This window comes from Calidris pugnax, unplaced genomic scaffold (assembly GCF_001431845.1).
Source record: "Calidris pugnax isolate Ruff unplaced genomic scaffold, ASM143184v1 scaffold11, whole genome shotgun sequence".
Taxonomy (NCBI): domain Eukaryota; kingdom Metazoa; phylum Chordata; class Aves; order Charadriiformes; family Scolopacidae; genus Calidris; species Calidris pugnax.
In genome coordinates, this window is record NW_015090803.1 from 1,186,808 (window position 1) to 1,213,365 (window position 26,558).

General features: G+C 42.0%; 1 protein-coding gene across 1 annotated transcript; it reads right to left on the reverse strand.

Annotated features, from left to right (window-relative positions):
- Positions 1-104: 104 nt before the first annotated feature.
- Positions 105-26,558, reverse strand: NOD1 (nucleotide binding oligomerization domain containing 1). The gene is made up of 12 exons (XM_014937786.1): positions 24,780-26,558; positions 21,634-21,968; positions 19,627-19,801; positions 15,548-17,351; positions 13,423-13,506; positions 12,406-12,489; positions 10,774-10,857; positions 8,553-8,636; positions 6,096-6,179; positions 5,360-5,443; positions 3,181-3,264; positions 105-1,806 (listed from the first exon to the last, which is right to left on the reverse strand). The coding sequence occupies exons 2-12, from the start codon at positions 21,844-21,846 to the stop codon at positions 1,734-1,736; spliced, it is 2,853 nt and encodes a 950-aa protein (XP_014793272.1). The 5' UTR covers positions 21,847-21,968; positions 24,780-26,558; the 3' UTR covers positions 105-1,733.

Below are 26,558 nucleotides of genomic sequence, written 5' to 3' on the forward strand. Positions count from 1 at the left end.
CTTTTTTTTTTTTTTTTTTTTTTTTTTTTTTTTCTCTGGGTTGCAGTGAAAAAAAAAAAAAAAAAAAAAAAAAAAAAAGTTCTAGGAAAAATATTATTAAGTTTTTTTTTTTTTTTTTTTTTTTTTTTTTTTTTTTTTTTTTTAACTGCGGGTTACGTGAAAAGCTTTACGAGTGTTTTAAAATGTGTATAGGGAGCCGAGGGGAGCAGACAGAGTTGGGGACTGGGAAAGGTCTGCTACCACACAGGAAATGGAAAAACTGACCTATAAAGCAAGCCCTTTTTTCACATTTTGCTTTATGGGGCAGATTGGGGAGATGAGAAGGTGAGGGTTCATCGGTTTGGCATTTTAATGAGATTCTTCTTCCAGCCTACTAAGGTTTTGTGGGTTAGTCAGCAACTGGAGAATCGTTTCTCAAAGTTGTGGGGTGGGGGGTGGTAACACGGGAGAAGGAAGGAAAATGGATCATGGTTTTCCATTTTAGGTTCCTTGTACACAGTGTGGGGTAGATTTTTAGTTTACCTTTATAAAGCATGACTAATTTGCACACAAAAAATATAATCAAATACCCCACTCCTTTGCAAACTGGTTTCTTTTAAGGGCGTCTAAAGTTACACTCCCTAAATATTAATTATTTTGGGGGAAAAACGTTTTCTTGCTGGTCCTTATCATTACTACCTGCCCCTTGCCTTGCTCTTTCCACTAATTAAAGCATAGAATAAAAGCTTTCCAAGCAAATCTCAATCCTTCCCTGTGCTTACATGTTTCTGGGAGAAGGGATTTCTACTTGACGCAATTGATTTTCAATTGCCCTTTTCCCCCCAGTGAATCCCAGCAACTTAATACTGGTGTATTGGCATCAGCACGGTGTCTAGGCCAAGAGCCAAGGCAATGAACAGCCTGCTAATTAATATTTCACATTTAGCTCCAGACCCCCTCCCCAGAACAAACACTGTGAAAACAGGAGGTAGCAGTTTCTACGCAGCCCTCAGGAAATTTTAAGCAAAAGTGGTTTTACTGCCAGTTTTATGCTTTTACACTGACGGCAGTAAGGGCTTCTGGTCCTAGAAAAGAAAATGTATTGCCTCCAATATGGAAAAAAATATTGAAAGTAATCTGAGCCTGATGTATCCATTTCTCAAAAAAGAAAAGCAAAAAGCAGTGTCTACAATGCTGCCTGCAGTCAGTGGAGAAATAAGGGCCGAATTTCTAGGCAGGAGAAAGGTAATTCATGTTGAAAATGTTGGTACCGTGCAACTATTATAGATTGATTATGTTTCCAGTAAAGCTGCAGATGTTGATTTTCAGTTACGAGGCAGATAATACCGTGAGCTTGTGGAGTTTGTGCATCTGGCACCTTTTCTTGCATATATATGTCTATTTATGCATATAAATAAGTTAAGAGATTATTTACATCAGTGTACAGAAGATATCTAAACTCAGTTATCAAAATGCATCCACCTGCCGGTGGGTTCAGTCTGTTAACACTTTGCATTTCATCTTCAAAGCACCAAACAAACACGAGTTATTTACCCAGGCAGCTTCCCACTCACCAAAAGGATTCAGAGTAACAGTGGGGGTAAGGGATGGAGCTGAGGGACCACGGCGCGTTCAGACGGATCTCTCTCTCTCCTGCCGTGAGCACTGCAGATTTACACCTCTATAAACTCTGCAGTCCAAGGGTAGGAGCAACCTTTGTAACACGAAGCTTGTCAAAATGGGGAAGTCCTCATTCAAAAGCAAATGATCCTTTCTTCATTTTCAAAAGCTTTGGCCTCTTCTTGGCTTATCAGGTTCCCGTTCAGACTGGAGGGGAAAAATAAGAGGGATGTGAAAGTCAGGCAGTGACTGTTGCCCATCTTCTATTTTTCCAAGCTTTTGGAGCAGAGATCCCAGCTTTGCAACGCCGTGGGAGTGACGTGCTTCTCAAGGGCACGCAGCTGGGAAAAACTGAACTAACACCTAAACTTCACCAAACTAAAATCCGTGTTGGATACGCAGCTGTGTGCATTTCAGCAAGCAGCACATACCTGACAAAGGTTCTTACCAGGCAGTGGGCTGGCTTAAAGAAATTTGAATACTCTTCAGAGCATTTTACGTCTTCTATGGCAACATGGGAAGAAAACTCTGCTAAATACTCAGGCACTATTGATGCGGAATGACTTACGGCAAAATGTCCAAGTCTGGCTCCATAACATACCTTGATATTTACACCCCTGAAAACAGGCAGCCTGGTAAGTGCAGCTTTCAGAAACGTTGAAATCTATGAAGCCATTTAGACTTATGAAATTATTGGGGTTAATGAACACCTCTGAAAATTCAGGCAAGAATCAAAAGGCAGATTTTGGTCTGAAGATTCAGAATGATTTGAGTGGGATTTGATGCCTCATCTGTAGACCAAAGCTGACAGTGGCTTTTGAAAAAAAAGCACCTCTTCCACATCTCCAGGGAACCCACGAGTCAGACAGTGAGTCATCGTCTTTCTAAGCAATAATTCAGTGTCCTTTCACTAAAACAAATACATATATTTAAAAATAAATTCCATGTTCAATAATAAAGCAGCAGCAGCGCTAAAACCAGCACGGTCCTATTGACTCCTGAGCTCCCTGAGGTAAAGGAAGGAATGTGGTATTTGGCTTTGTGCCTCACGATGCACATGTGTGACTATGCGATGCCTACCTCATGTGAAACAAGCAAATCTTACAAAAAGTTAATCTTCTTGTAGCTTAGCACTTTCAGCATGTTTGGAGCACTGCCCAAAGAAAATCCAAGCACAAATTCTATGAACCAAATTAGTAATGCTAATTAAATGTAACCATGTCCTGCTTGTTGGGATTTAGCCCCTGAAAAGCATGAACGTGTTCAGAAGTTTATTAAAAATAAATAGGCACAAGCAAGATTTGGTCTATAAATTTAGGCCCAAATTCTGCAAACACACACGTTCTGTGAATCAGTGGTACAGACAGACATGAGCAAACATAAGTGCTTGACGTTTGTAACACATGGGAAAGTGTTTCAATGACAGAGGCTTTTTACCTATTTGAAACCCACAGCTGGAACTGCAACCCCTGCCTCACATAAACTTGCTCTGAATTTTTTAGGCTGGAAAGTAGTAACGCCAGAAGCATTTTAAAGGGAAAGAAAGTTTACAAAGTGAGCCTTTGAGGAAGGGATCTTTACCAGACTTCTTTAATAGCTGTGTTCTCCTTGAGAGCTTCGCTGAGGTACTTCACCCCTTTGGCTGTAATTTTATTCTGGATAAGCCTGAAAAGAAAGCACTTCATGTCAAACTAATTTACAGCGCGTGCACCACCTACGCTCAGCTTGATGTCAAGGAGCAAAGCCTTGTGTTTGCCACAAGAAGATGGTTGTGATTTCCATCTGTGAGGATGATACATGGTATTGGTCAAATGCCCCACATGCCCTCTCAGAAACAGAGCAGTGTCAGTCTTTTATTTTTAATCTTGCATGTGGTTGCATTCTGGAGATACTGAGCTTAGTAACACAGCTGACAGATTTCTGCTCAGAACTGTTTACTACCAGTATGGGACTGTGATATCTGGACTCTCTGAGACAGACAAACCTCTTAGCGTTGTTTTCTTACTAAGAACACTGCGAGACATTTTTAAGTGATGTACAGAAAATTCTGAGTACAGAACCTGTGGAGGCTTAGTGTTTTAGCAGGTATGATCTAGAGGTTGCCAAATCCTCTTGTATTGTTTATCAGACCAGCAAGACCTTTGAAAAATATGGCATTGAATTTGACTCTAGAATGAGCAGGTGCGAGTCCCAGTGAAGCCACCTTGGCAGCTATAACGTGTCTCACCTGAGCTGAGGGAAAAAAATGATGCAAAAGATCCTCAAGTAGCACAACTGATGAAGCAGTTGGTAATTCTTATTAACCACTGTAGACCATACCTATAGCTAAAAGTTAACAAAGTCCCCTCATCTGCAGGAGCATAAAAATACGCATCAGCCTAGCCTAATTCAATGCTTACCTTTCAGCCTACCATGGTGTGCCCCACAGCTGTAACATTCCAGTGAGTGGCTGCATGAATCCCACAGGATTCAGGATGAAGCTGAAAGGTGGAATGAACTGAACTACCTCTTAGGGAGGGAGGGGAGGAAAGAGTCCTGTTGAAGGACTTTCTACGCTTGGTAAATTAATTAAAATGCAGAGGGATCCAGTAGATTCTTTCAGGTGCTGGAAAAACACTTTAATTCTGCCTCAAGTTCAATTATCTATACTATACATAGTGGTATTTATACCACTATGTAGTGGTATATATCTATACCACTACATTTTGGAGGTATCCACTGGTATAACCAACAAAGTAGGATATACATTTGTCTACTGGCTGAAACCCTTAGACAACAGTGAGTCATGGTAAAGACATCTATCTAGATTACTACGCCTGCTTCTGATGGGGTAAGGTGCATTATGAATTCAAACCAAAGAGCCAGTGAAGCGTATCTGCAGCTGTGCACAAAGAAATCAAACCCTCCCTCTCCCTTTTTGTTTTCAGGGTGATGGGCACCAGAGCTTCTACTGCTTTCAAAAGAAGCTACAAGTACTTGGCACCTCTGACAACCAGGACGCTTCCTAAGAGGTGGGAACGAGGATGAACACAGGGAACGCTACAGTGTGGTAGGTGAAGTCTTTGTAAAGCTTGCAAAGGGACTCCATTTATTATGTTCTCTTGATCACTTGGAATGAATGGATGGCTATTTGTTTCTGACCAACCCTGCCCATGGATAAATTCTTGTGAACCTCTGGATTAGAACAGCCAATGCTGTGTTTTCTTAGAAGTTTAACAAGTCTCTCTGCGCTTGCTAGAAATAATCGCTGGTTTCCTGGGGATTTATGCCTTACAGGTGAGTGTCTTGCATGAGTGGAAGTGCTAGCCCTAGAAGAAAACATCAGGCAAATGGGACGTGTTTTTTAGTAGCTGTCATGTAGGTTCTCGGTTGAAGAGTAAGAGTTGAGCTTGCTACTTGCACAGCATGATGATAAATAGTAAGAATCATAATAAGGTTATTCTATTCTAGCTGTCTGCTTGTAATATTTTTTTGAAACTTTTGTGTTTGGGACCAGTACTTTTTCCCCAAGGAGGGATGAAATCAATTAGTAGTTCAAAAGTTACCAGGACTCATGACCAGCTTAAACTCTTCCCTGTATGAAAGCAGGTTCAAAATGCTAGACAGCAGCTTTATTAACTTTCCATTAGAACTGTCTACAACCAGTCAGCTGCATCCAGACCATGCACAGAAAGCTTACTGTGACCTACATAGACTTGGAAGGTGAAGCTTTAATGCAGTGACTGCCAAAGAGCCTGTGCCTCTGTGGAATGTAACTCACCATAAATGCACCAGTTTCTTGTTGACCTTCAGCATCTCTGCAAAACTCATTGCTGCCTCATCATCCAGCTCATTTTTAGTCAGCCTAAGTGGGAGAGAAAACATTCACTTAGGATGCTATCATTATTTTTCAGCCCCCTTTTTTCCAGCTTGTCTGTGACTTAGCTTTAGACAGCCAAAGGGGGATGGTGCTGTTTCTGCCCTGAGCAATTTCTAAAGGCCGGACACAAAGAGAGACTGAAGAAAAGCCCTGGAGGTAAGAGAGACAAGAGTATCAGATCTTTATTTCTCATAGCAATTTTGTAATGATACTTTCTCATGATGTTTTAGTGTCTAAAAGATGGATGAGGTGTGGTGGAAAAAAGCAGAGGTAGAGACAGCACTGAATAGGTGCAAAAAGTGAGGACAAAGAACTTGACTTCAGACGATTGAAGTGTGAGAAGATGGGAAAAGCAAGATGGAGGGAGCAGTGAGAAGTATGACACTGGGATATTGGAGTCCTAAGCAAGGACTCCTAAGGGACTCTTGCTGGTGATCTGTTACTCATGACCACATTCTTCCAAAGGGAGAACATCTTATAGCTTGCTGGTAGTGAAGATATCTTGCACAGGGGATGAGGGGAGGGAGAGAAGAGGAAGAAGAGTTGGAGGAAGTGATAAGATTGGAGGAAATGAAATTAGGCTGCAGCTTTCCCTGAAGAAAGAATATCAGGAGAAGTAGACCACACTGTCAATTACCAGAATATTTTCACAGAGTTGTTGTGTTGCATAGCTTCAGCAATACTTTTGCCTCCCTCTGTCGTGATGCCATTGAATGCGAGGCTGTGAAGTAAAGACACAAACGTGTAAGAAACAGCCAGCATCACTTGCCCATTCCCCGGCCAAATACTAGTGAATACCCTGGTATTTGGGTGTTTTGAAGGCTCACATAATTTGCAAACCAGTAAGTCCTTATGACTTTTACAAGTAAGAACAGTTCACAGGCCACAGCCTGAGCACAGGTCTATCATACAGGCCATAAGGTTTGCTGTCAGTCAGTTGTACTCTTGGGACAAACAGCAGAGCTGCACCCAGTGATTCTGAGACTCATGGCTTTTAACAAGGACAAAGAGTTGTGCTTGGCAGTACACAGGTTTTCACATGCATTTGTCATCCCAAATCCCTGTACAAATTGTACTTTGTCCTTTAAAGTCCTTCAGATGCCTGAATATCTCATTCTTCTTCCAAACACAACACCTTCTGTTGTGTATGGGGAGATGAGCTTGTAAATGTGTGCTTTCCATTACAAACCACAAACATTTCTTAGTCTGCCCTTCATTCTTTGAATAGACATTGGCAAAATCATCCAGTTAAAGTTATGCTCCAGACTTTGAGAGTTCAAAAAGCATTTCCCACCTCAAAAGCCACGCCAGACCCTGAATATAGCACCAGGTGTGAAAAAAAAGTAGAAAGAGAGATCAAGTGGGGCAATGGCGCAAATACGTATTAGCAGAAGTCCCTGCAAGCGGCCAGACCCTGAATATAGCACCAGGTGTCAAAAAAAGTAGAAAGAGAGATCAAGGCAATGGCACAAATACGTATTAGCAGAAGTCCCTGCAAGCTTCAGCTGAAATTAAATATTCTTTGTTCATCATCACTGGGCCTAAAATTGGGGAATATGCTAAAGTAAACTGATGTAGCAGGGACTGTCTTCCCCTCATCTTCACATAAAGCTACCAGTGGTGCTTACTATGAATTCAAATCATCAAGCAAGATTAACCAGCAGAAGAAATGAACCCAAGTGCAAGAACACTGCAGAGCAGCAGGTTCACCCTACGCAGGTGCTAGCAAAACCTGGCTCCAGCCAGCACAGTTACTCCTCCTTATTTTTGCAAACACATTCATCAGCATATTTGTTGCCATCTGAGAATGCCTCAGCTCTGATTCAGGTTCAAAATGTTTTCTTTCAAGTCTGATGTGTCTGGATGGATTCTGCAATTATGGGAAGATGGCTATTTCAGATAGCTTTTAAGTTTAAGTATATCTAGGTCACTGCACCTGTTCAGCTTTTAATTTTTAAGCTCAGCTATCTGCTGGCAGAAAGGAGGACAAGACACCAACTCTGAAATCCCTGGATCTGAAGTGGCAGGAATAAGCTCTCCAGAGATCTCCAAACTCCCCGAGTACTGTGTTTCTAAAGAAACTAGTGTCATGTGCCACCTTGTGGGGAAACCAAGGAGCCTTGTCTGCTCCCTCACGGTGGAGGCCAGTGGCACTGGGAGACAAATCCAAAGGAACCCAGTGCTACAGCTGTGTGGAGGGACTCGAAAACAGCAGCAGCAGCCACAATACCCATCTTTACATCCCTAGCCAGCATCTGAAAGCCTGGCAAGGGATGGGCTGTTTTACACTGCTGGGCTTCTCTCCAGCTGTGCTACCAGCTTCACCCATGCTAGGGCTTCCAGAAGGCGAGTGAAAATGGACCCAGTGCTACAGCTGTGTGGAGGGACTCAAAAACAGCAGCACCAGCCACAATACCCATCTTTACATCCCTAGCCAGCATCTGAAAGCCTGGCAAGGGATGGGCTGTTTTACACTGCTGGGCTTCTCTCCAGCTGTGCTACCAGCTTCACCCATGCTAGGGCTTCCAGAAGGCGAGTGTGAGATGAATCACTGAACTCCACTGAGAACTACATCTCATTAGCACCGAAATGTGTGGTGTCATGGCTCCAATGGAGTACAGGATGAGCCTGAATTTGAGAGCACCCCAGTTCCTATCCAAACAGTTTATCGCCTAAAAATTACTTTGGTAAAAGCTGCTGTACCTTTGCAACAGAAACTGTTAATACTGAGCTCACTGGGAGCCTGATTCTGTGACAGCTGGTGCATCCTTCTGCTAGTGCTCCCGGATCAAAATGGTACCCACTGACCATGTGCTTTCACAAATGCCAGTAACTCTGTGCAGCATGAGGGGAGGAGGCGCAGATAGAGGAAAAGATGCCAGCCCTGCAATATTTTTAACTTGCTTCGTGGCTGCACAGGGCTTTTTGATTCAATCTGGCCTCTTGCTTGCACCAGGAGCCCGTTGGTTCCCCAGCGAAGGCTGCAATACCAGCTGGTGTTCCAGGCTAACACTGGGTGGGAGGACTCATGGCTTCAAAGCGCGGTGGGAACGCCGGCGTTACCCCAAGCTGCCTGGCTCTGCTGGTGTTTTACCTCACGTTTGTTAACCTGGGGTGGTTCCTCAGGGCCTCTGCAAACGCCTTTGCTCCTTCGTCTCCAACTTGATTACCCCACATCCTGATGAAGAGAGGAAACCAGGAGATATCAGATGTGCTGCCCTACTCAGCATTACATTCTCCCTTTTTCTCTTCCCTCCCTTGCCCCCGATTCCTTCACGATCTTCCAGACTTGCAAGAAACCTGGCAGGTACCCTCCCCACTGAGCCAGGCACGTTCCCCTCCCAGCACACCACACCACCAGCCTCTGCTGACCCACCAGTACCCTGAGGCCACAGCACAGAAGCAGCTCTAGGAGACGCCTGCTGCAGCAGGGGTGCTTTTGGGATCACCTTGCTGCGCTGGGCAAAACCCTCCACAGCCCTGTACCCAGATGGGTTAAAGGATTCTTGTGATCCTGTACAGTGAGCTGCTGTGAGAAACACACCGAGTCCTAAATCCTATCATTTCCCTGCTCAGCATTTCCTCCCCAAATCCCTGCTGCAGTTTTCCTGTTGGGCACAGACTAAGCCTTTAGTGCAAAAGTGCAAAGTACAGGTCTTGGGAAAGACTCCCCAGATGCACAACTGCCCAGGGACCCACACCCGAAGGGGTGGCTTTCTGAAGTGAACTGGTTTACAACCTGCCCCTCTCCTTCAGAATAGTCTGGCAAAACAGTTACAGTTCCTTCAGCGTTATACCCGAGTGATACATCCTCTCCAGCTGCCAAGAGAAAAATGAAACCCTCACAGGGACAGTATGACCCTGGGCTCTTCCACACCTTTGTATTTCCAATGGCAAAGCAACCCTCGGTGACACAAAGGGTTAAGAGAAGGTAACGTGCTGCAGAGATTTGATCAACATTTAATAGCAGTATCTGGGCAAATCTTTTCTATGCAGACCAACCTCTTTGAAAATTCATCCTATATATCATGAGGCTTGAAAGCACCTCTGCTGAGGTATAAAGTTTTTTTTACAAGGATCATGGCTTGATGACTCAGAGCCACACTCAGCTTGATGGGTAATTAGTTGGCAGCTCTTTTAAAATCAATTGAGCTTTGTGGTATCTAGACACATCCACTTCCAGTAAGTTCCCTAGAATTTCCTTGTCCTTCAGTCCCAATGCAGTTTGTTATGTAAATGCTGAATGTATCTGTTTAAACATTTCTGTCCAGGCTATCCTAAATCCATTTGGAGTGATTATCCTCCTCCACAGGAGAAAATAGGAGTCCTTAACTGAAATTACAGCAAGTACAGCACAACAGCCCCAGCTATGTAACACTGGAAGTATGCATGCATGCCGCTGACTATACCTGTGAAATGCTGTAGAATAACAAACTTAAAAGGCCAAAAGTCTGACTGTTCAAATCTGATTTTCATATTTTAGGGTTATTGTGATATTCATAATGGCCAAACAGAAGTTTAAATTCCTTGCATTTCAGTATTAGTATCTGAGAAAAATGTTCTCCTGTAGAGTGAAAAGAGAACTGGGATTTGCCAGAGGGGAAAAAAAAACAAAACCAACCAACCAACCAACCCCTCAAGTCTAGCATCTCTCTCGAGAAAGAGGACAGGGATTAAAGGTCTACAGTATATTCAGACCTCTCTCCAACAATAGCAGACTCTCCAGTTTGGGACAGACTATTGAGAAGGATGATGGGAATTCCTTCTTATTCTCTAAGCTCACAACTTTATCAGGACTCGATGCAGGAAGTTTGACAATTATAACAATGACACTCAATAACTAGGTACACTGCCAATAGTAATAAGTCCACCCAGACTTTTAAAACTGACCAAATATCTCTGGAACAGCTGTGTTGCCATAAGGAAAGTGGTTATCTTTACATACTGTCCTCTTTTTAGATTGTCTTTCCCTTAAAGTTCTGTCAGAACAGGGAAAAAAACCCCAAACTGAACACTGTGTGAACTGGAGAACAATATAGCAGCCCTCCTTTTCACCCTGAGTGGGAAGTGTGGCTGTGCTTCTGCACCAATTTGTTCTAGTGCCACTGTGGGGAGAAATGGCAGAAGGGGAGAAATGGCAGAAGGGGAGAACTTTGTAGAGTAGGGCTGATGGTTGGACTCGATGATCCCAAGGGTCTTTTCCAACCTAAATGATTCTATGAAAGAAGGTAAGAATAAAAGAAGGAATCCTAAAAGATTTACAGATGCCTTGACAGGACCAGGCCCTGAGCTCTGCTCCTTAGCACTGAACTTACCCAATTTCAAACATTGTCTTGCTCTTCTGGATGGCCTGGGCAAGGCACTTCCCTCCTTCACTCGTTATTTTGTTTGCTCCTATTCTGCACAAAATACATGAATTGATGAGGTATATCACTTACAACAGTACAGCTATTAAAACACCAGCTCAGAAAGCAATACAAGTATTTAAGGCTAATTAACTCTGGAGGCTAGCTACAGTTATCAAATATTAACCTAGAGGAAAAAATACCACAGGCGTTTTACCTTTGATTAAAAGACATAATTTTATGTTGTCTGTTACGTATTTTGCATGTCAGCCCTCCAAATTGAAAGTATTACTACAATGTCTTGATTTTGGTGCTCAGTATGTCAGAAACAAACTTTAGGAACTGATCCTCAAGACAAGGACCCCTGCCTAGTTTTAATATAGTTCATAATAGCAGCAGCTGCTACAGAGTACCTGAATTACATGCAGCATGTTTCATGATGCCACAGGGAACACAGTATTTCTTGGCTGTGTGACTCCAGACGAGATTGCAGCTGATAAGCACAGATTGTAAGAATTTCAAGTCTTTCTGTTCTGAGCACAGGCTATAGGCAGTGGCATAGGTCAGTGCAGCAGGGAGTGTCTCTGGCTAGCCCTCTACAGAAGACCTTTTCTTTTTTTGGCCTACATGGGGATGTCAAATGGCTGGGGTTCAAGGAAGAGATCAGTCTCAATTGCATATACAAAGACGTAAAGAACAAATCAAAACCACCCCACTACCCCCTCCAACCCACTACATTTACATAAGTAAAACTGGCTTGTTTGACTGACTTCAGGCATGTGAATATGCACTCTATATCAAAATAATCTGTGGGTTTACTATGCAGCCTGAAAGCAACCATCTTCCAACAGGCTTTGTTGTAAAAGTTAGATTCAATGAGCAAAGCACTGTGTCAAAACAGTGAACGAACCAGAGTGCTTTTGGGTTTCAAAACTACAAATATTTTAAGTGGGAAGGATGTGGCTAGTGTGGTGTTTCAGAGCAAGTTAGTGGTAGAAGGAGGATCAGAACCCAAGTCCCTGGCTGCTGGTTGCTACATTCATACCAGCAGCTGCCATGGCTGTAGTTGCCTCTATTTTCTGCTGTGGTCACAATGAAACCAGCAGTTAATGATCTACCTTTATGTCAAATCAGTGTCATGCATGGCCAGGCACTCTTATCTAGGGAAGTTCCAGGAATTAAAGGGAACAACACACCAAGTGAATTTGGGGAATTCCAGAATTGAGGTATGACATCAGGACAGCCCAACTCCAATGGCCTGTAAAGAAGCTTGGTTCTAAATCCAAGTGAATTTACCTATTGCAAGCAGCAGCACAGGTCATGCGCCGCTTCAGCCTCACTCAGATGCTCAGACTGGATTTAGGTAAAGAACAGGTCTCATGCTCTCCTTTTGCTTACTGCTATATCCCAGCAAAGACTATGGGTTTAAGAGTTTCACCTGCTGCCATTCGCTGCTAGACTATTGTAAAATAATACACAATTGCAACCTAAGTTATATTTGATTTGAAACACGTTTTTTTCTCTTTTTTCCATGCTCCCTCCCATTTCAAGTTGCTGTACCTTAATTAGGATACTGTAGAAAGGAAAAAAAATCCCACATACTTAACGTATTCAAGGCTCGAACACTCTTCAATTAGTTTTGCCACATATTTAGCTCCGACATCAGTGATTTGATTGTTGTATAAGCTTAAAGAAAAATAACATTGGTAAAAATAGGTTATTCCTGCTGTTACTTTAATATTTACAACCTGAATGTTTTATAATGCACACATCACATCTGTCTTATTTGCACGGCTTTGTGCACATTCACAGTTGCTTGTAATATTTCTATTTTGATACACAATTCATATCGTGAAGGGCTAGATATAAAATACAGAGAGACCAGACTGTAAATCATAGGAAAATACTGATATGATTTTTTTAATATATGGTCTCCCAGAGCAAATAAAGCTTCTCTTTATTCCTGAGTTATTACAGAAATAATATTGCCAGAAGAGAAGTCAGATGAGAAAACACCAGAAGAACATCTTTCTGATCTTTTAAAAGTCATCAAATCCCCTTGCAAATATTACAGAAGATCAGATACCTGAGCAGATGTACTTACATTAGGGCACCGGAGGAAGGAGGTGATTCTTGGTATTCATGTTCACTTCTCAAAAAGTCATTTTTCTGTAGCTACTTAACCAAGAGCAGGAAGTCAGAGCTAACATGCCTTCCAGCTTCAACTCGGTTAAGAACTAATTAAAGTCTTAAAGAAATTGGTAGCATGAATGTAACGCTTGAAATTGTATGTTTCTGATACTAGTCTCTCTCAAGCTGCATCTGCTTTGCATAGTTAAAATAAATCATTTTACAGCAGAGAAAAGAGGAGGCTTGGTGTCAGTAGGGGCCACCCTGCGAGGCACTGCCCTGGGGGAGAAGGCTGTGGTCCCTTCCCAGTGAACTGTGACAGGGTGGCAGCTGATTCATTTCTGACACAAAATGCTGCTTTGCTTCTGTTCAGTAAATGAGGGGGTAACTGTGGTTTCCACCCCACCTGTGCTGTGTCAGTACTGTCAGGATCGTTGTTTTATCTTCTAGTGTAAATACCTAATCTTTTTGCTCCCAATTGGTACCTACCCCAAGAAAGTCACAATTTGGTACTTGGAGAGTTCTTCATACAAGATCCTCACTCCGTGATCTGTGACCTGATTTACACTGAGCCTGGAATGAAGTGAAGGAAAAGAAAGTCTGAATCAATACAGATTACAAGTGTTCATCGCCCATGAGTTAACGAATGACTGGAGGTCTATGCATTTTCCTCTGATATTTTAACAGGTCACATATTAAAAGCCATTAAGGCAAATGTGAGCTCAATTTCATGTGGTCCATTTCAAAAACAATAGAAAACAAAAGCCCAAAATCTCCAAGATAATGCTCTGGAAGCTGTCCAAAGAACTGAAACCAATAAAATGTGTCAGAAACCAGGCACAAACACCTCATCCTCCTCCTGCGCTTACTGTGATGGCAGGAAGAAATTCTGGTTGACACCCTAGCAAAAGCAAGCTTTCCAAACTACTATTATTGCAACCTTCTCTCCGAGTACCTAGTGAAAGCCAGGCATCTCAGAAGTCACAACACATTCAGGCTCCACTGAACAAAGGTTGTGAAAAGCCCTGGCCAGGAAATACAACTTCAGTCCCATGAGTGTGCTAGATGTTTCTAATTTTATTGTCCCCACTAGACATGAAACAAATCAACATCAGTCATTCACAGAATAAAAATACTTCTTTTTACGGTTGTTTGTGGGGTTGGCTTTTTGGTCATCATCTTTTTTTTTGTTATTTATTTATTAAACTTCTCAAGCTTTTTCACCATGCCCAAATGGACAGGTTCTCATGAAGCATTCCAACACTGATCAAGCCCATTTTCTGGATAAAGCTGTCTGCATGAAAACATTTTGACCAGCTTTGGTTTCTACACAAACTCTGAAGCTGAACATTCACAGTTGAGAGTCCCTTATCACCAACAGCCTCCCTGGCTCTTGCTCATTAGTAACTTGGTCACTTTGGAATGGACTAGCACACAGGAGAAATCAGAGCCAATTTCTGCAGCTCAGAACAGCCTGCTTCTATGAAAGGGACAGTTAATGCTGTTAGAAACATTTCCTGCCCTGCAGAAATTGGTCATTAGAAATCAAAGTCCTAACATCAGAAGAGCCATACAGACAAAAAGGCAACCTAACAGACTGGTTTGGTGCTGGGGATGATATTAAGATCACACTGGCATGCTTAACACATACATGGCATGATCATATGATAGGGATAAAGAATCAAAGTGTTTCCTTTTCTTCTTTGTTTTGTCTTATGTACTTAGGCATTTCACCCCCAAGTTTCTTTATTGCTTTCTCTTGGAAGGTCAGTTGATTTGCAACTAAGTGGAAAAAACAAGTGTCACTTGCTTTGATTTAGTCCTGGCGTAAAAAAAGGCAGAGCACAGCCAACCTGAAGGAATAAATCCATTTATAAAAAAAAATTCTCATGAGGCTGAAGGAGCTTTAAAAAAGACATATTTGAAGTTCCTGGTTTTCTGCACCTTAACGTTTGGACAAATGAGGTATAGCTACATAGTACAACTTAAAGGACTGGAGGTGGAACAATCTGGCCTGTGATGTTAGGGGTGGAGTTAGTTCTCCCTGATCACATACACGTCCTCCCTTCACATCACCTCAGGGAAATACCACATCTAAAATCTTCAACTACATCCTTTCATGGAGTACTATGTGTTAGCTTTTGTTCTGTGAAAGCCAGACATCTTGGCAGGATGTAAAAGCAAGAAATCCAGAGCTTTTGATCAAGGGTTATAGTAGATCCTCTCTTATCCCATCTGACCAAGGGCACAGATAGGCTCAGCCAGTCTTCAGATAATGGAGGAAACGCTTTTGTTTCCTTTCTTTTCCCTTAAGCGCTTTCTACCATAACAATCCTCTTTCAAGACCACAGAGTCTGAGACTGAGCTAACTAAACCTGCAGGTTTAAACAGTCCTGGCTTCTAAGGACTTCTTATCACCTTTTCCATTCGGGTTTCCAAATTCACAGCCTGTCTCTGCTCCTGTGACTGGCTGGACAAAGATTTCAGAAGATCTGAAACTAATTTCCAGCAGCAGTATCCTTATCTTTCTCCGCTTTCAAGATAAATTCCTCCAGCCCAGCAGTTTGTGGAATAAACCAAGGATAAGCAAGGCTCTGCTTGCACAGACTCCTACCTGATCACTGCAAGCTTGCTGAAACAAGGTAGCAGCTGTTTTACTCCATAGTCATTGATATTGTTGTTGTCCAAATCCAGAGCCAGGCGCTTTTGAAAGTGGTGCATGACAAAGGAAATGGCACTGCAGTCAGCAGAGTAGGCATTGCAGTAGGTGAGCTTGATGTAATTGGCGTGCATGCGTTTGGCAGCCAGTTTCCCCACTTTCTCACTCTGGGTCTCATAAAGGCACCTCAGCATCCAAACAAAGTTGGGCCGGACCTGGATCTGATTGTAGTTTGGAAGCCTTGCCCGAGTGAGGCCTTTCAGATGGGATTTCATGCTCTCCCCGAGGTACGTGACGAGCGCCTTTCTTTTCCTTTTAATGACTGCAGGCAAAACTAAATGTCTGAAAAGCTTCTGCTTGGATCTAGAAAGCAGGCCACAGAGAAACAGGTTGGTAAAGTGAAAGTGTTCATTATTTCGGAAGGGATCCTCCCCTGCTAGTTGTTTTTTCAACCAAGGAATACGAAGGCAAGTAGGCTGGGCAATCTCAGTGGAAGAACATTCATTGAAAAACTGAAGTAACTCCTTGGTGCCAACTTTCTCTTCAATAACCAGGAACAAAGCTGTGAAAAAAGACTGAAGGGTTAAGTGCAAGAACTCGTAAGTGGACTGATTGTCACAGCCACTATAACCTTTAACTGTCCTGAGAAAGCCCAATTGCAAATCTTCTTCAGAGATGTTCGCTGATGAGACCTCCTCCTGCTCAAAGATAAAGAAAGAGTTCCCCATCCCTTTGTATGCCATTTTACCCAAAGCTAGAAGAGTTTCCTTTCTTGATTTGAGCATCTCGGCCTGGCTCCTGGTGTTATTCTTCAGCAAACTTGTTTTCAGAGATCGGTTCAGATGGACTTCAATCATGAGCAAAAATACATCTGTCAATGTAACAGAACAGTCTGGAAGCTCGTGGCTGTCAGACATGGAATGGAAGTGTTCATAGCACTTAAAGATAATCCAACAAAATAAAGGCACTGAACATAAACTGCAGAGATTGGGGTTGGCTTCCAACTGGTTCAACACCAGTGTTCGTTGCCCCTCATCTTTGAAAAACATGGCAGTGTACTCCTTCAGGTTATTGCTGGAGAAACCACGGAGCAACACTTTCTTTCTAATGATGTTTCTTTGGATCTCGGTTCCTGTCCTTGCTGTAAGAATTTTCTTGGATCCCTTAAGAAGCTTTCCTCTGAGAAGACTTACCAGCAGCACCAGGGGGTGGATGGCTTCATTGGGCGAGCACATCTCAGGAACACTACTGAGATCAAAGTTGGAATAGATCTCATCGAAGCCGTCAAATGTAAAAAGAACTGTATGAGGGAATTGCAAGATGTGATGGAACACCTCTGCGGGGTCCTGGTCTGGGTAGCAATTGTATTTGAAGAGTAGGTCTTTCAAACATACGGCTTCATCTTCCTTAAAGCAACTAAACATCCTACATCGGAAACGGAAGAAAAATTTGGCCCCTATGTCCAATTCTTTTCTGGCCCAAAGACTTTGTATCTTTTGCAGCAAGATGGATTTTCCAATTCCTGCATCACCAAAGACATAAATAGTCTCTCCATCTTCATTAATTACCCCAACTGCATCATCAAAAAGGGCTTCTAATTGAGACACTTTGCCTAGACTCTCATTGTTAAAACTGACCAGCTCCATAATACTGTTAGAGTAGATTTCTTCAAGCAGCATCTCTTCCCTCTGAGCGTAGGACACGACAAACTTGGAGTCCCGTCCCAGTTCATATCGGAGCTTCTGGCAATACCTGCTAACTAAAAGGACAGTGAACTATTATTAAAAAGACTATTTATTAAAAAGTATAAATGTATACAGTAACCCAGCTATTTGGGAACTAAGAAAAGGTAATAAACTAAAAAAATTCTTATGTAAAAATGCTTCTTTGGCAGATTACTTATATTTATTTGTGATGCCATCATCACTCTCTGGGAAATTCAAGTGCTAATGAAAGAGGTAACATGTGAGCTACCATTTCCCAAAAGCAGGGACTGACATTGCATTGCTTTAAGGGGCTGCTGTCTTTCATCTGAGCCTCAAAGCCAAGCCCCAGACTTTCATTAAAGACTGTTTTACTCTCAGCAAAGGCAGGGCTTGGTGGTCACTGATTAGCTTTGGCATCTGCCTTTTCACTATATTTATATTCTACCTGCAATTTCTATCAGGTAGGTTGTTACTCTTTCCTAACTTGTTCAGTAATTTTTATTATCGTAAATAGAAGACATTTTAATGCCTAGAATGCTAGGCACCTCAAATGGTTCTTTTAAGGTCTCAGTTATTGTGCAATGTTGGCTTGTGTTTTTATTGCAACAGAAACTTATCTTCAGACGGGGGCAAAGTAATTCTTGTATTTGTATAGTATGAAAAAACCCTTCAAGAGGGAAACATTTATTTCTGCAATACTTTGACTTCTGGTACAACTCATCATTTAGGATCACAGAATAATTCAGGTTGGAAGGGACTTTAGAAGGTCTTTAGTCCAACCTCTCTCAGAACAGGGTCATTTTTGAGATCAGGTGAGGCTACTCAAGGCTTTATCTAGTTGGATCTTGAAAACCTCCAAGTATGGAGGCTGTAGTGTCTCTCTGGGCAACCTGCCTCATTGCCTGACTGTCCTCATCATGAAATACTGGATATTCCATTGCCAAATACCACAGCGTGGCTAATAAATTGTAGCAGAAGGCTAGAGAATACAACGGCTGGCCCAAAGCGGTTACGCCATTATGCTACGTATCCACAAACAAAACAGAGAAAGAGCTTGACGTCAGCACAACAGGATGTAATATATCAACATGACTCTTGCGTTACACAGTGTGCCTTTTAATTATCTGGCTACCACTGCTATCAAGCACAGCATGCGCACATTTATTTTCCCTGGCTGTGCCTGCCCAGACTCTCTTACTCCTCCATCACCTGGTTCGAGCTTCCTATGTAGCAGGGTAGTTCTAAGGAAAGGAATAGAGATGCACGACCTTACCTGGATCTGTATTGACTACAGGTTTACTACAGATATTCTCTGAAGGCTCGTAACCTATTTCATCCAGCCAAGGCTGAAGTTCGTAGTAAGCATCAGTGACTTTCTGCAGGACACGGATGAAATATTCTGAGACTTCTTCTCCCTTGCTCTGAACCAAGTCTAGAATTTTGCGAACCTGAAAAAGCATCATGTGAAAGGTCACTGAGGCACAGCATTTTCCCACAGTTACACTTGGAGACTGCTTTAGGATCTTTTTTGCACTAGAACCGGGCACCAAAATCAAAACTGGTGCTTCAAAAATTTGAATCCAAAATCTAGCTCTGAATTTGAACCACCACAAAACTGACTTTGTATTTGTATGTTGCAAGAAAGTTTGATCTGCAAGTTAAGGTCTGAACTTGTAGTTAAAATGTACGCTAACCAGAAAAAAAATAGGGAGCCCAAAGGATTTCCTCAGCCTGGCTAGATAGTATATTTTAAATCCCATGACGGTTAAAACAAAAAAGAAAGGGGTGGGTTCTCAGTGCCCTAAATTTACTCTTTAGAAGGTCTTTAGTCCAACCTCTCTCAGAACAGGGTCATTTTTGAGATCAGGTGAGGCTACTCAAGGCTTTATCTAGTTGGATCTTGAAAACCTCCAAGTATGGAGGCTGTAGTGTCTCTCTGGGCAACCTGCCTCATTGCCTGACTGTCCTCATCATGAAATACTGGATATTCCATTGCCAAATACCACAGCGTGGCTAATAAATTGTAGCAGAAGGCTAGAGAATACAACGGCTGGCCCAAAGCGGTTACGCCATTATGCTACGTATCCACAAACAAAACAGAGAAAGAGCTTGACGTCAGCACAACAGGATGTAATATATCAACATGACTCTTGCGTTACACAGTGTGCCTTTTAATTATCTGGCTACCACTGCTATCAAGCACAGCATGCGCACATTTATTTTCCCTGGCTGTGCCTGCCCAGACTCTCTTACTCCTCCATCACCTGGTTCGAGCTTCCTATGTAGCAGGGTAGTTCTAAGGAAAGGAATAGAGATGCACGACCTTACCTGGATCTGTATTGACTACAGGTTTACTACAGATATTCTCTGAAGGCTCGTAACCTATTTCATCCAGCCAAGGCTGAAGTTCGTAGTAAGCATCAGTGACTTTCTGCAGGACACGGATGAAATATTCTGAGACTTCTTCTCCCTTGCTCTGAACCAAGTCTAGAATTTTGCGAACCTGAAAAAGCATCATGTGAAAGGTCACTGAGGCACAGCATTTTCCCACAGTTACACTTGGAGACTGCTTTAGGATCTTTTTTGCACTAGAACCGGGCACCAAAATCAAAACTGGTGCTTCAAAAATTTGAATCCAAAATCTAGCTCTGAATTTGAACCACCACAAAACTGACTTTGTATTTGTATGTTGCAAGAAAGTTTGATCTGCAAGTTAAGGTCTGAACTTGTAGTTAAAATGTACGCTAACCAGAAAAAAAATAGGGAGCCCAAAGGATTTCCTCAGCCTGGCTAGATAGTATATTTTAAATCCCATGACGGTTAAAACAAAAAAGAAAGGGGTGGGTTCTCAGTGCCCTAAATTTACTCTCTGGTTTGTAAATATTCCAGTCACATTTAGATTTATCTCAGGCTCCAGCCAGATGCAGAGTTGAGTAGGTAGAATCTCTCTCTGGATCTTAATACAGATCCAAAACCCTACAACTCTTCTTTTTAACACAGCAACTCAATTCTGCAGGCTTCCTCTGTACAATGGACTCCTTGCCTGAAACTGTTCCTAAAAATAATGGCTACCAGGCAGTGGCTGGAGCAGTTCAAGACTAAGTGCTACCTCTAAAGGCAAGGCAGAATCTGATCTCTGTGCAACCAGTACAGGGCAACCCTAGTACAAAACCCTCTGCAAAACAGAGTGATCATTTGGGGGCCCATTTTGAATGTCTGAATTCTTCTCTTGCTGAAAATGAATGAAGAACTCAGTTCTAAACCAGACAAAGGTTTCTAGAGACTGTAGTGAGCTTAAAGCGGTGTGAGGTACGTACAGCACAGCAAAAGCATGGTTATTTTTTGACATTTTTTATGCTCTAAAAAGCAATTTTATGCCTTCCAGAATAGCTCCCACAGAGTTCAGTTCACTTACTATTGTGGTCTGCTCCCTGTCTCTGCTTAGGCTCCCGATGCACAGCCTCCCCCTCAGCTCATGTATATTATGCTGGACAATAACTAATAGAGATGATCATAGGGCATGCATTTATTCAGCTTTGACCCACAGAGCGAGCACTGTGTTACCATTTCAACTTGCCAGCAAGAATTACTATTTTATGAAAATCTGCACTGTTAGTGAAGTCCAAAATCCCTGATTTTTTTATGGTTTGCCTGCCTCTAACTGCGACGCTATTCTGAAGCTGCATGACTGGAAATAGGTCATGTTTTAAGTCATGATGCAGAGATAACTGTGTACGTGTGACAATTTCATCCTATCAAAAGACCAGGAAATATTTTTTGCTACTGATGTCCACAGAGGAATCAAAACCCCAAATGTGTTAGGATATAGCAATTTTCCATTTACAGTCTATATAGGCCTTTAAAGAGAAGGGAAGGTGTGCACATGGACAACACACAATCATTAACTTCCAAATTGGTATTTAATTTCTGTCTCTCCTCCTCTAAAGCAGGATCATCTGTCCCACAGCATCCTGAAGTAGATTTTCCTTGCAAGATTCTGCACAATAGCCCAGGCTTTAGTGTAGCAAGCTGCACTCTAAGGGCCACTGTGGTCACCTCTTATCAGAGGACAAAGCTGCAGCTGGGGAGGACAGACCAGCAATTATCACCCTGATTGTTCTTATAGCTGCCAAGGGTCATTACAAGCAGTGCCAGCCATGCTGGAAAGAGATGTGCAGGAGACACTTGTCCAGAAGGAACAGGGTAGGAAAATTCCAAAACAACAAAGATTAGAAGAGACACTAGACATAAAATTGCCAGATAAAGCCCATAAACCCCAGTGATAAATTAAAAGTAACAAAGAGTTTACGCTGGCTAGGGAAATAAAAAGAATACCTTATCTGCTTGAGTTGGAAATTGGACAACAATCTCTGCATCTTCAGTGGAGAAGTAGTCATTCTTAATCAAGTTGTCAATCAAACACTGCGTGTTGCGGATTCTACTGACCAGAAGTTCTCGGTACACCTTCAGCAAAGCGATGAAGGATGGAAGACTTGCTCCTGGAGGTTTTTCCACAGAAATTTCCTTAGCACAAAGTTGGCCTTCCATAGTTGAGACAGTAAGAAGCTGCTCCCCCTAGCCTCATCTTTGACAAGCTGTCCATTTGCAGTGAGAAGTCAGCTTGGAGTTAACTTTGAGGAAACAGGCAATCTGTTCTTCACATACCGAACCTGTAAAAAGTAATTGTATAGAATCTCAATTTAAACCTTATCATATGCAGGTACATCCCCCAATTAACCACCAAAGAATACTTCCAACCTCTGCAGAATGTCATGGCTAACTTTTTAAGTTTCTTTCTCAGGTACTTCCATTTATTTGTTCGAATTTTGGAAAAAAAAAATAATCTGCAGCAGGCAGTCTCCCTTCTGTACCAGTACTTTCCTGTAGCTTGCCTCAACCAACACCACTGGCATCTGCTTTATTAACTGCCTGTTCTTAGTGCATAATTTAATATTTTTTATTAGCTTTTCATGTTTCAAGAGACAAAGCAGGGCATCTGTCCAAACATATCTGGACAAGGAAATAAACGGAATAAAATTATATTTCACAGCAATTAATTTTGTAGGAGGAATTAATTTATAGTAGCGATCCACTCTGCTTTTTCTTTGTTTCAACAGCAGACCCTGTAGAAAGTGTTGCCAATAAGATAATTGTCCTTGTAAGCGAGGCCTTGTGAACTCTGAGACAGTTTTAGGTGAACTAGGAAAAAGTGCTCAGCTTCAGGGCTCCAGGGTTGAGAGGTGGTAGCAAGACTGTGGGAAAACCACCCATCAGATGCTTCTGTTAAGAAAGCCAAGAGTAAGATGATGCTGACAGTGAAAACGCTGCTGGAGATTTCAGAGTTAGTACACCACTTAGGGGCACATCTCCTAAAGCTATTGGTTCAGCCTGCCTATATAACAGGGAACATATTGCGTTGGTTTCATTTGGTTAAGCTTATCAAATTCAGGTAAGTAACCATAAAACTCAAAAAATTACAGTTTTTCAGAATCTGAAAAATAAAAATGTTACAGAAAGGACTGAAATAAGTGTTTGTAAATATACAGCATCCCATCTCTAGTAATTCACACAAAAAATCTGGACCTCTCTGTGAGCAGGAATTGCACAGAATAACTGAATTCACAGACTCTTTCCTCCTATGATGCACGAGGCCTGGAAGATGGCATGACAATCCATATTCATTACTGGATTGGGCATCCAACCCAACTCCATCTTCATAAAGGAAAGAGATTGCACACAACACAGCTTGTAACGAAGATATCAATTTAAAGGCCTGTGCAAACACTTAGGTTTGAACACCTGACCTCAGCCTCTGTATGTACACAACGTGATCATTAACTCAGACAGTTACGGGCTCAGGAAACCCTCTCATTGCTGTAGAGATGCTTAGAAACTGTACTCTTTAGCATGAATGCTCTCTTCTTGTCTACAAATATATATGCTGTGTATGCCCTCATTCTTTATACCAGCTCTTGAGAGCTCTTTTTAGATGGCCATTTATTCCCATTTTTATTTACAAGGCATAAGGCAGTAGGAATCAGGATTAGACTGCTCGCTATTGTATTACTAAAGGTGTTTTTTTTTAAATTGCAGTTAATATACCACATAGCAGGCATGAAGTTATATTGTAATTACAATTCAACGAAAAGTTAATTTAGGTACTATTTAGTTATGAACCTTGCACGTATGATTTCCCATGCAAAAAGCAGATTTTTTGCAAGATCACAACTGAATCACCTCCACATAGACAATGAGAATTTGCACAATCAACACAAATTACTGGCATCCTGTAGTAACAGGTAAAATGTACTGTTGCTTCAGCAGGTCATATTTGGAAGAATGTTCTTAAATTTGGATTACAGTCATACTAATAAAAACAAAACACAAAGCTCTTCTTCAACAATTCTGTAAAGGTGCCAGCTCTGCTGCTACATAACTCTCACAATTTCCCAACATGTTTACAGCGCTGGCAAACTGTCCAAATGCTCCTCAGCACTTCCCTGACAAGCTATAACTGAGCCCTGCCAGCTCACAGATTCTTCTAGGTGACCTGCTACTGAAACAAACTAATTTCTATGGGTTTTCCATACCAGAAGCTGCGGCTCTGCATCAGTGTAGCTTCTCCTGCTTGGCACTGGAGGAAGGCATGATTTATCCTACTGCATTTTAGTGATAGTAACTATCTACACTTACAACCACAGGGCAAACCAGCTTAGCTCCTCTGATGTCAGGAGACCAATAGGTCCTGACTTGGTCCTCCTAAGAGATGTGGGTAACTGCATTAAAGCTTGAGCCCTCTGAAGGCTGAGACCAGACGAATCCCCAGCACGACTGTTCTGGATCACAGCCAGCTTCCAAACTGCAAAACTCTTTCAACCAAAGGGAATGCAAGCAAGTGATCTGACTTTCCTACCACATGAGTGAGTGAGTGCATCTACTCAGACAAACCAACCTTTCATCATGCCACTCACATGACCCACCAGATGAAGAGGCTGACTTCTGAGTCACTCAGCTTCCTAGAAGCCACATTGGCACATCTCTTTGTTCAAGAAAGCTCGTTCCATAAATGAAGTCTATCATGAAGACCAAACAATATTGAAAACATCATTAACTCTAAAGTTTTTGCAAGCTTTTAGTTAAAGAGATAGAGTCACCTTAAAACATATGTAATAGAAACATTAACCCTTTTCTTTCAAGATACTGCATCTACCCAATGTTCCCTGCTTGCTTCGGTTATTCTAGGACATTTGGTTATCCTAATTCATTTTCTTTCTTCCAACTTTGTTTGAAGAACTGAGACAAACATCCACAAAACTATAACGATGAGCCAAAGTGCTGTCCTGTGTACAAAACAAACATCAGTATTTTCTTCACTCTTTCAGATCCATCTACAAAGAGGATAAGAAGAGAAAGAAGAAATATAGCAAAAGGACAGGTACATGGAAAATATGGAAGGATCAGGATGTCTCAAAGATGCCTACCCTGCACCCAAGTGCAAGTCAGTACAGAGCCTGGTTGCTGCTGGAAGGGGTGTGCATACACATACTGCAGGAGACAGCATGTTCCCTTTCACAGAGGGTGATCTGCAAGAGAGTGGAGAAATAAGTGAGCAATTGAAAAAGCATATGAAGTAAGGGTAAGCATCAGGGGAGAAAAGGAGAAAGAGCAAAAACACTGAGGAGGGAAGTCAGCGCTGGCAATATGAATTCTATGCATGATGACGTACTCAGTGATATTTTCAGTGCCAATATTAACTTTAAGGCAAAAACCACACACCAACCAGTACTGGAGAAAACAGTAATTTCCATCAATCTCTTTTAATATGAAAAAATGGAAATTTCTACTATCCATAGGCTAAGAAAATGTCACATCAGATGAGCAGCTGAACACTTTAAACTGTGCTGGAACAGAAAGACTTCCTGCCACCTGTAGTTTGTAGCAAAGTGTATCAGCTATATGAAGAAACTTGAAGTCCTACTCAGACTAAAGTAAACAAAAAATTTCTACAGTAGCAGTTCTAGCTGCAACCCCACCTAAAAGTTCTGATCAGCATGAGAAAGGTGCTTGTTCTCTCAGAGAAACACACTGTGCTTAAGATTCTGACATACATGATTCTGTTTTGCTGGCGGCAGTTGTTCTTATTTTTAACACTAGGCCAATATGTTGACATCATGAGGTCTCCAACTTATCTGCAAGTCCACCACCTCTCTTTCTGGAAAGAGTCCCAGCTCCCACTGTGCTTTAAGATGAGTCTTTCAGTGAGGGATGATAGGGTTACAAAGTACTAAGTCTCTTTTTACAAGAATCTGTTAGTTTTACAATGCTAGGTTACACATCTGGTATGTTTAAAGGTAAATGTTTATGCAGCTCGTAAATATGCGTTGAAAGCAATTGCTTGCTAGAGTGTATATAGTGTTCTTTGCCTTATCTTGGGCACTCCAGATGCAGGATTCCATTCCAGTGCAATTCTTGGGACCCATGTGGCATCAGTCATGGAAATGCTGTTAGAAAAGACTGAGACATACATTAATGTGAGACACCTCTGTGCACTGACCAAGGTCTAAAGCCATGCACTGTTGAGAACTACCGCCTCATTTCTAAAAAGATTAATAAATAAAATTATTTTCCTGAAAGCCACCTTGAGGATCTTACAATCCTTTGTAAAACACTAAGTTATGATAAAGAGATTTTACCTGTTCTAACAGCAACAGTTTGTGAACATATTTATTTAGAGAAATGAACGTTAGCATTGAGGTTTATACACAGAAAGGTATGTACATGGGGAGAAGAGGAAAGGTTTTTCAAGCCTGATACAGTAGATGAAACAGCAGAACACCTAACTAGGAATGGAGAGAGATGAGAGATACCTGGGCAATGCAGGAATCTAGTATGGGAGACAACAGGAGAGATGCTTGTGGGGAAAAGCTTCCTATCTGGGAACAGAACGGGCTTCCTGTTCCTGAGAGGAAAAATAAAAAATAACATGACTTACTCAAAAGGCTGCCAATGATGTTGGAGAGGAAATTCAGTTAGCCGTTTGGAGGACAGCAGCTTTGGTCAAGTGAAGACAACAGAAACCAGACTACCAGGAATTAAAATGAACCAGAGAGCAGAGTGCTCACCCATCAGTTGTACAGGCAAAGAAGAGACAGAAGACCGGGCCTTGGCCAAATGAAGTGTCAACGGGGACTGAAGGGCTGTGAGAAGAAACAGCAAGTCTGGCAAGAGATGCACATCATAAGCCTGCATAACTGAGAATA

Bases quoted from the DNA above. Each gene is read 5' to 3' on its own strand.
- NOD1 (XM_014937786.1), bottom strand. From the start codon at position 21,846: ATGGAAGGCCAACTTTGTGCTAAGGAAATTTCTGTGGAAAAACCTCCA. The intron at 17,352-19,626 runs GTAAGGTCGTGC...CTGTCCTTTTAG, and splicing joins TGTAGTCAATACAGATCCAG to TTAGCAGGTATTGCCAGAAG. The intron at 13,507-15,547 runs GTAGGAGTCTGT...ACTTCATTCCAG, and splicing joins AGCAAGCTTGCAGTGATCAG to GCTCAGTGTAAATCAGGTCA.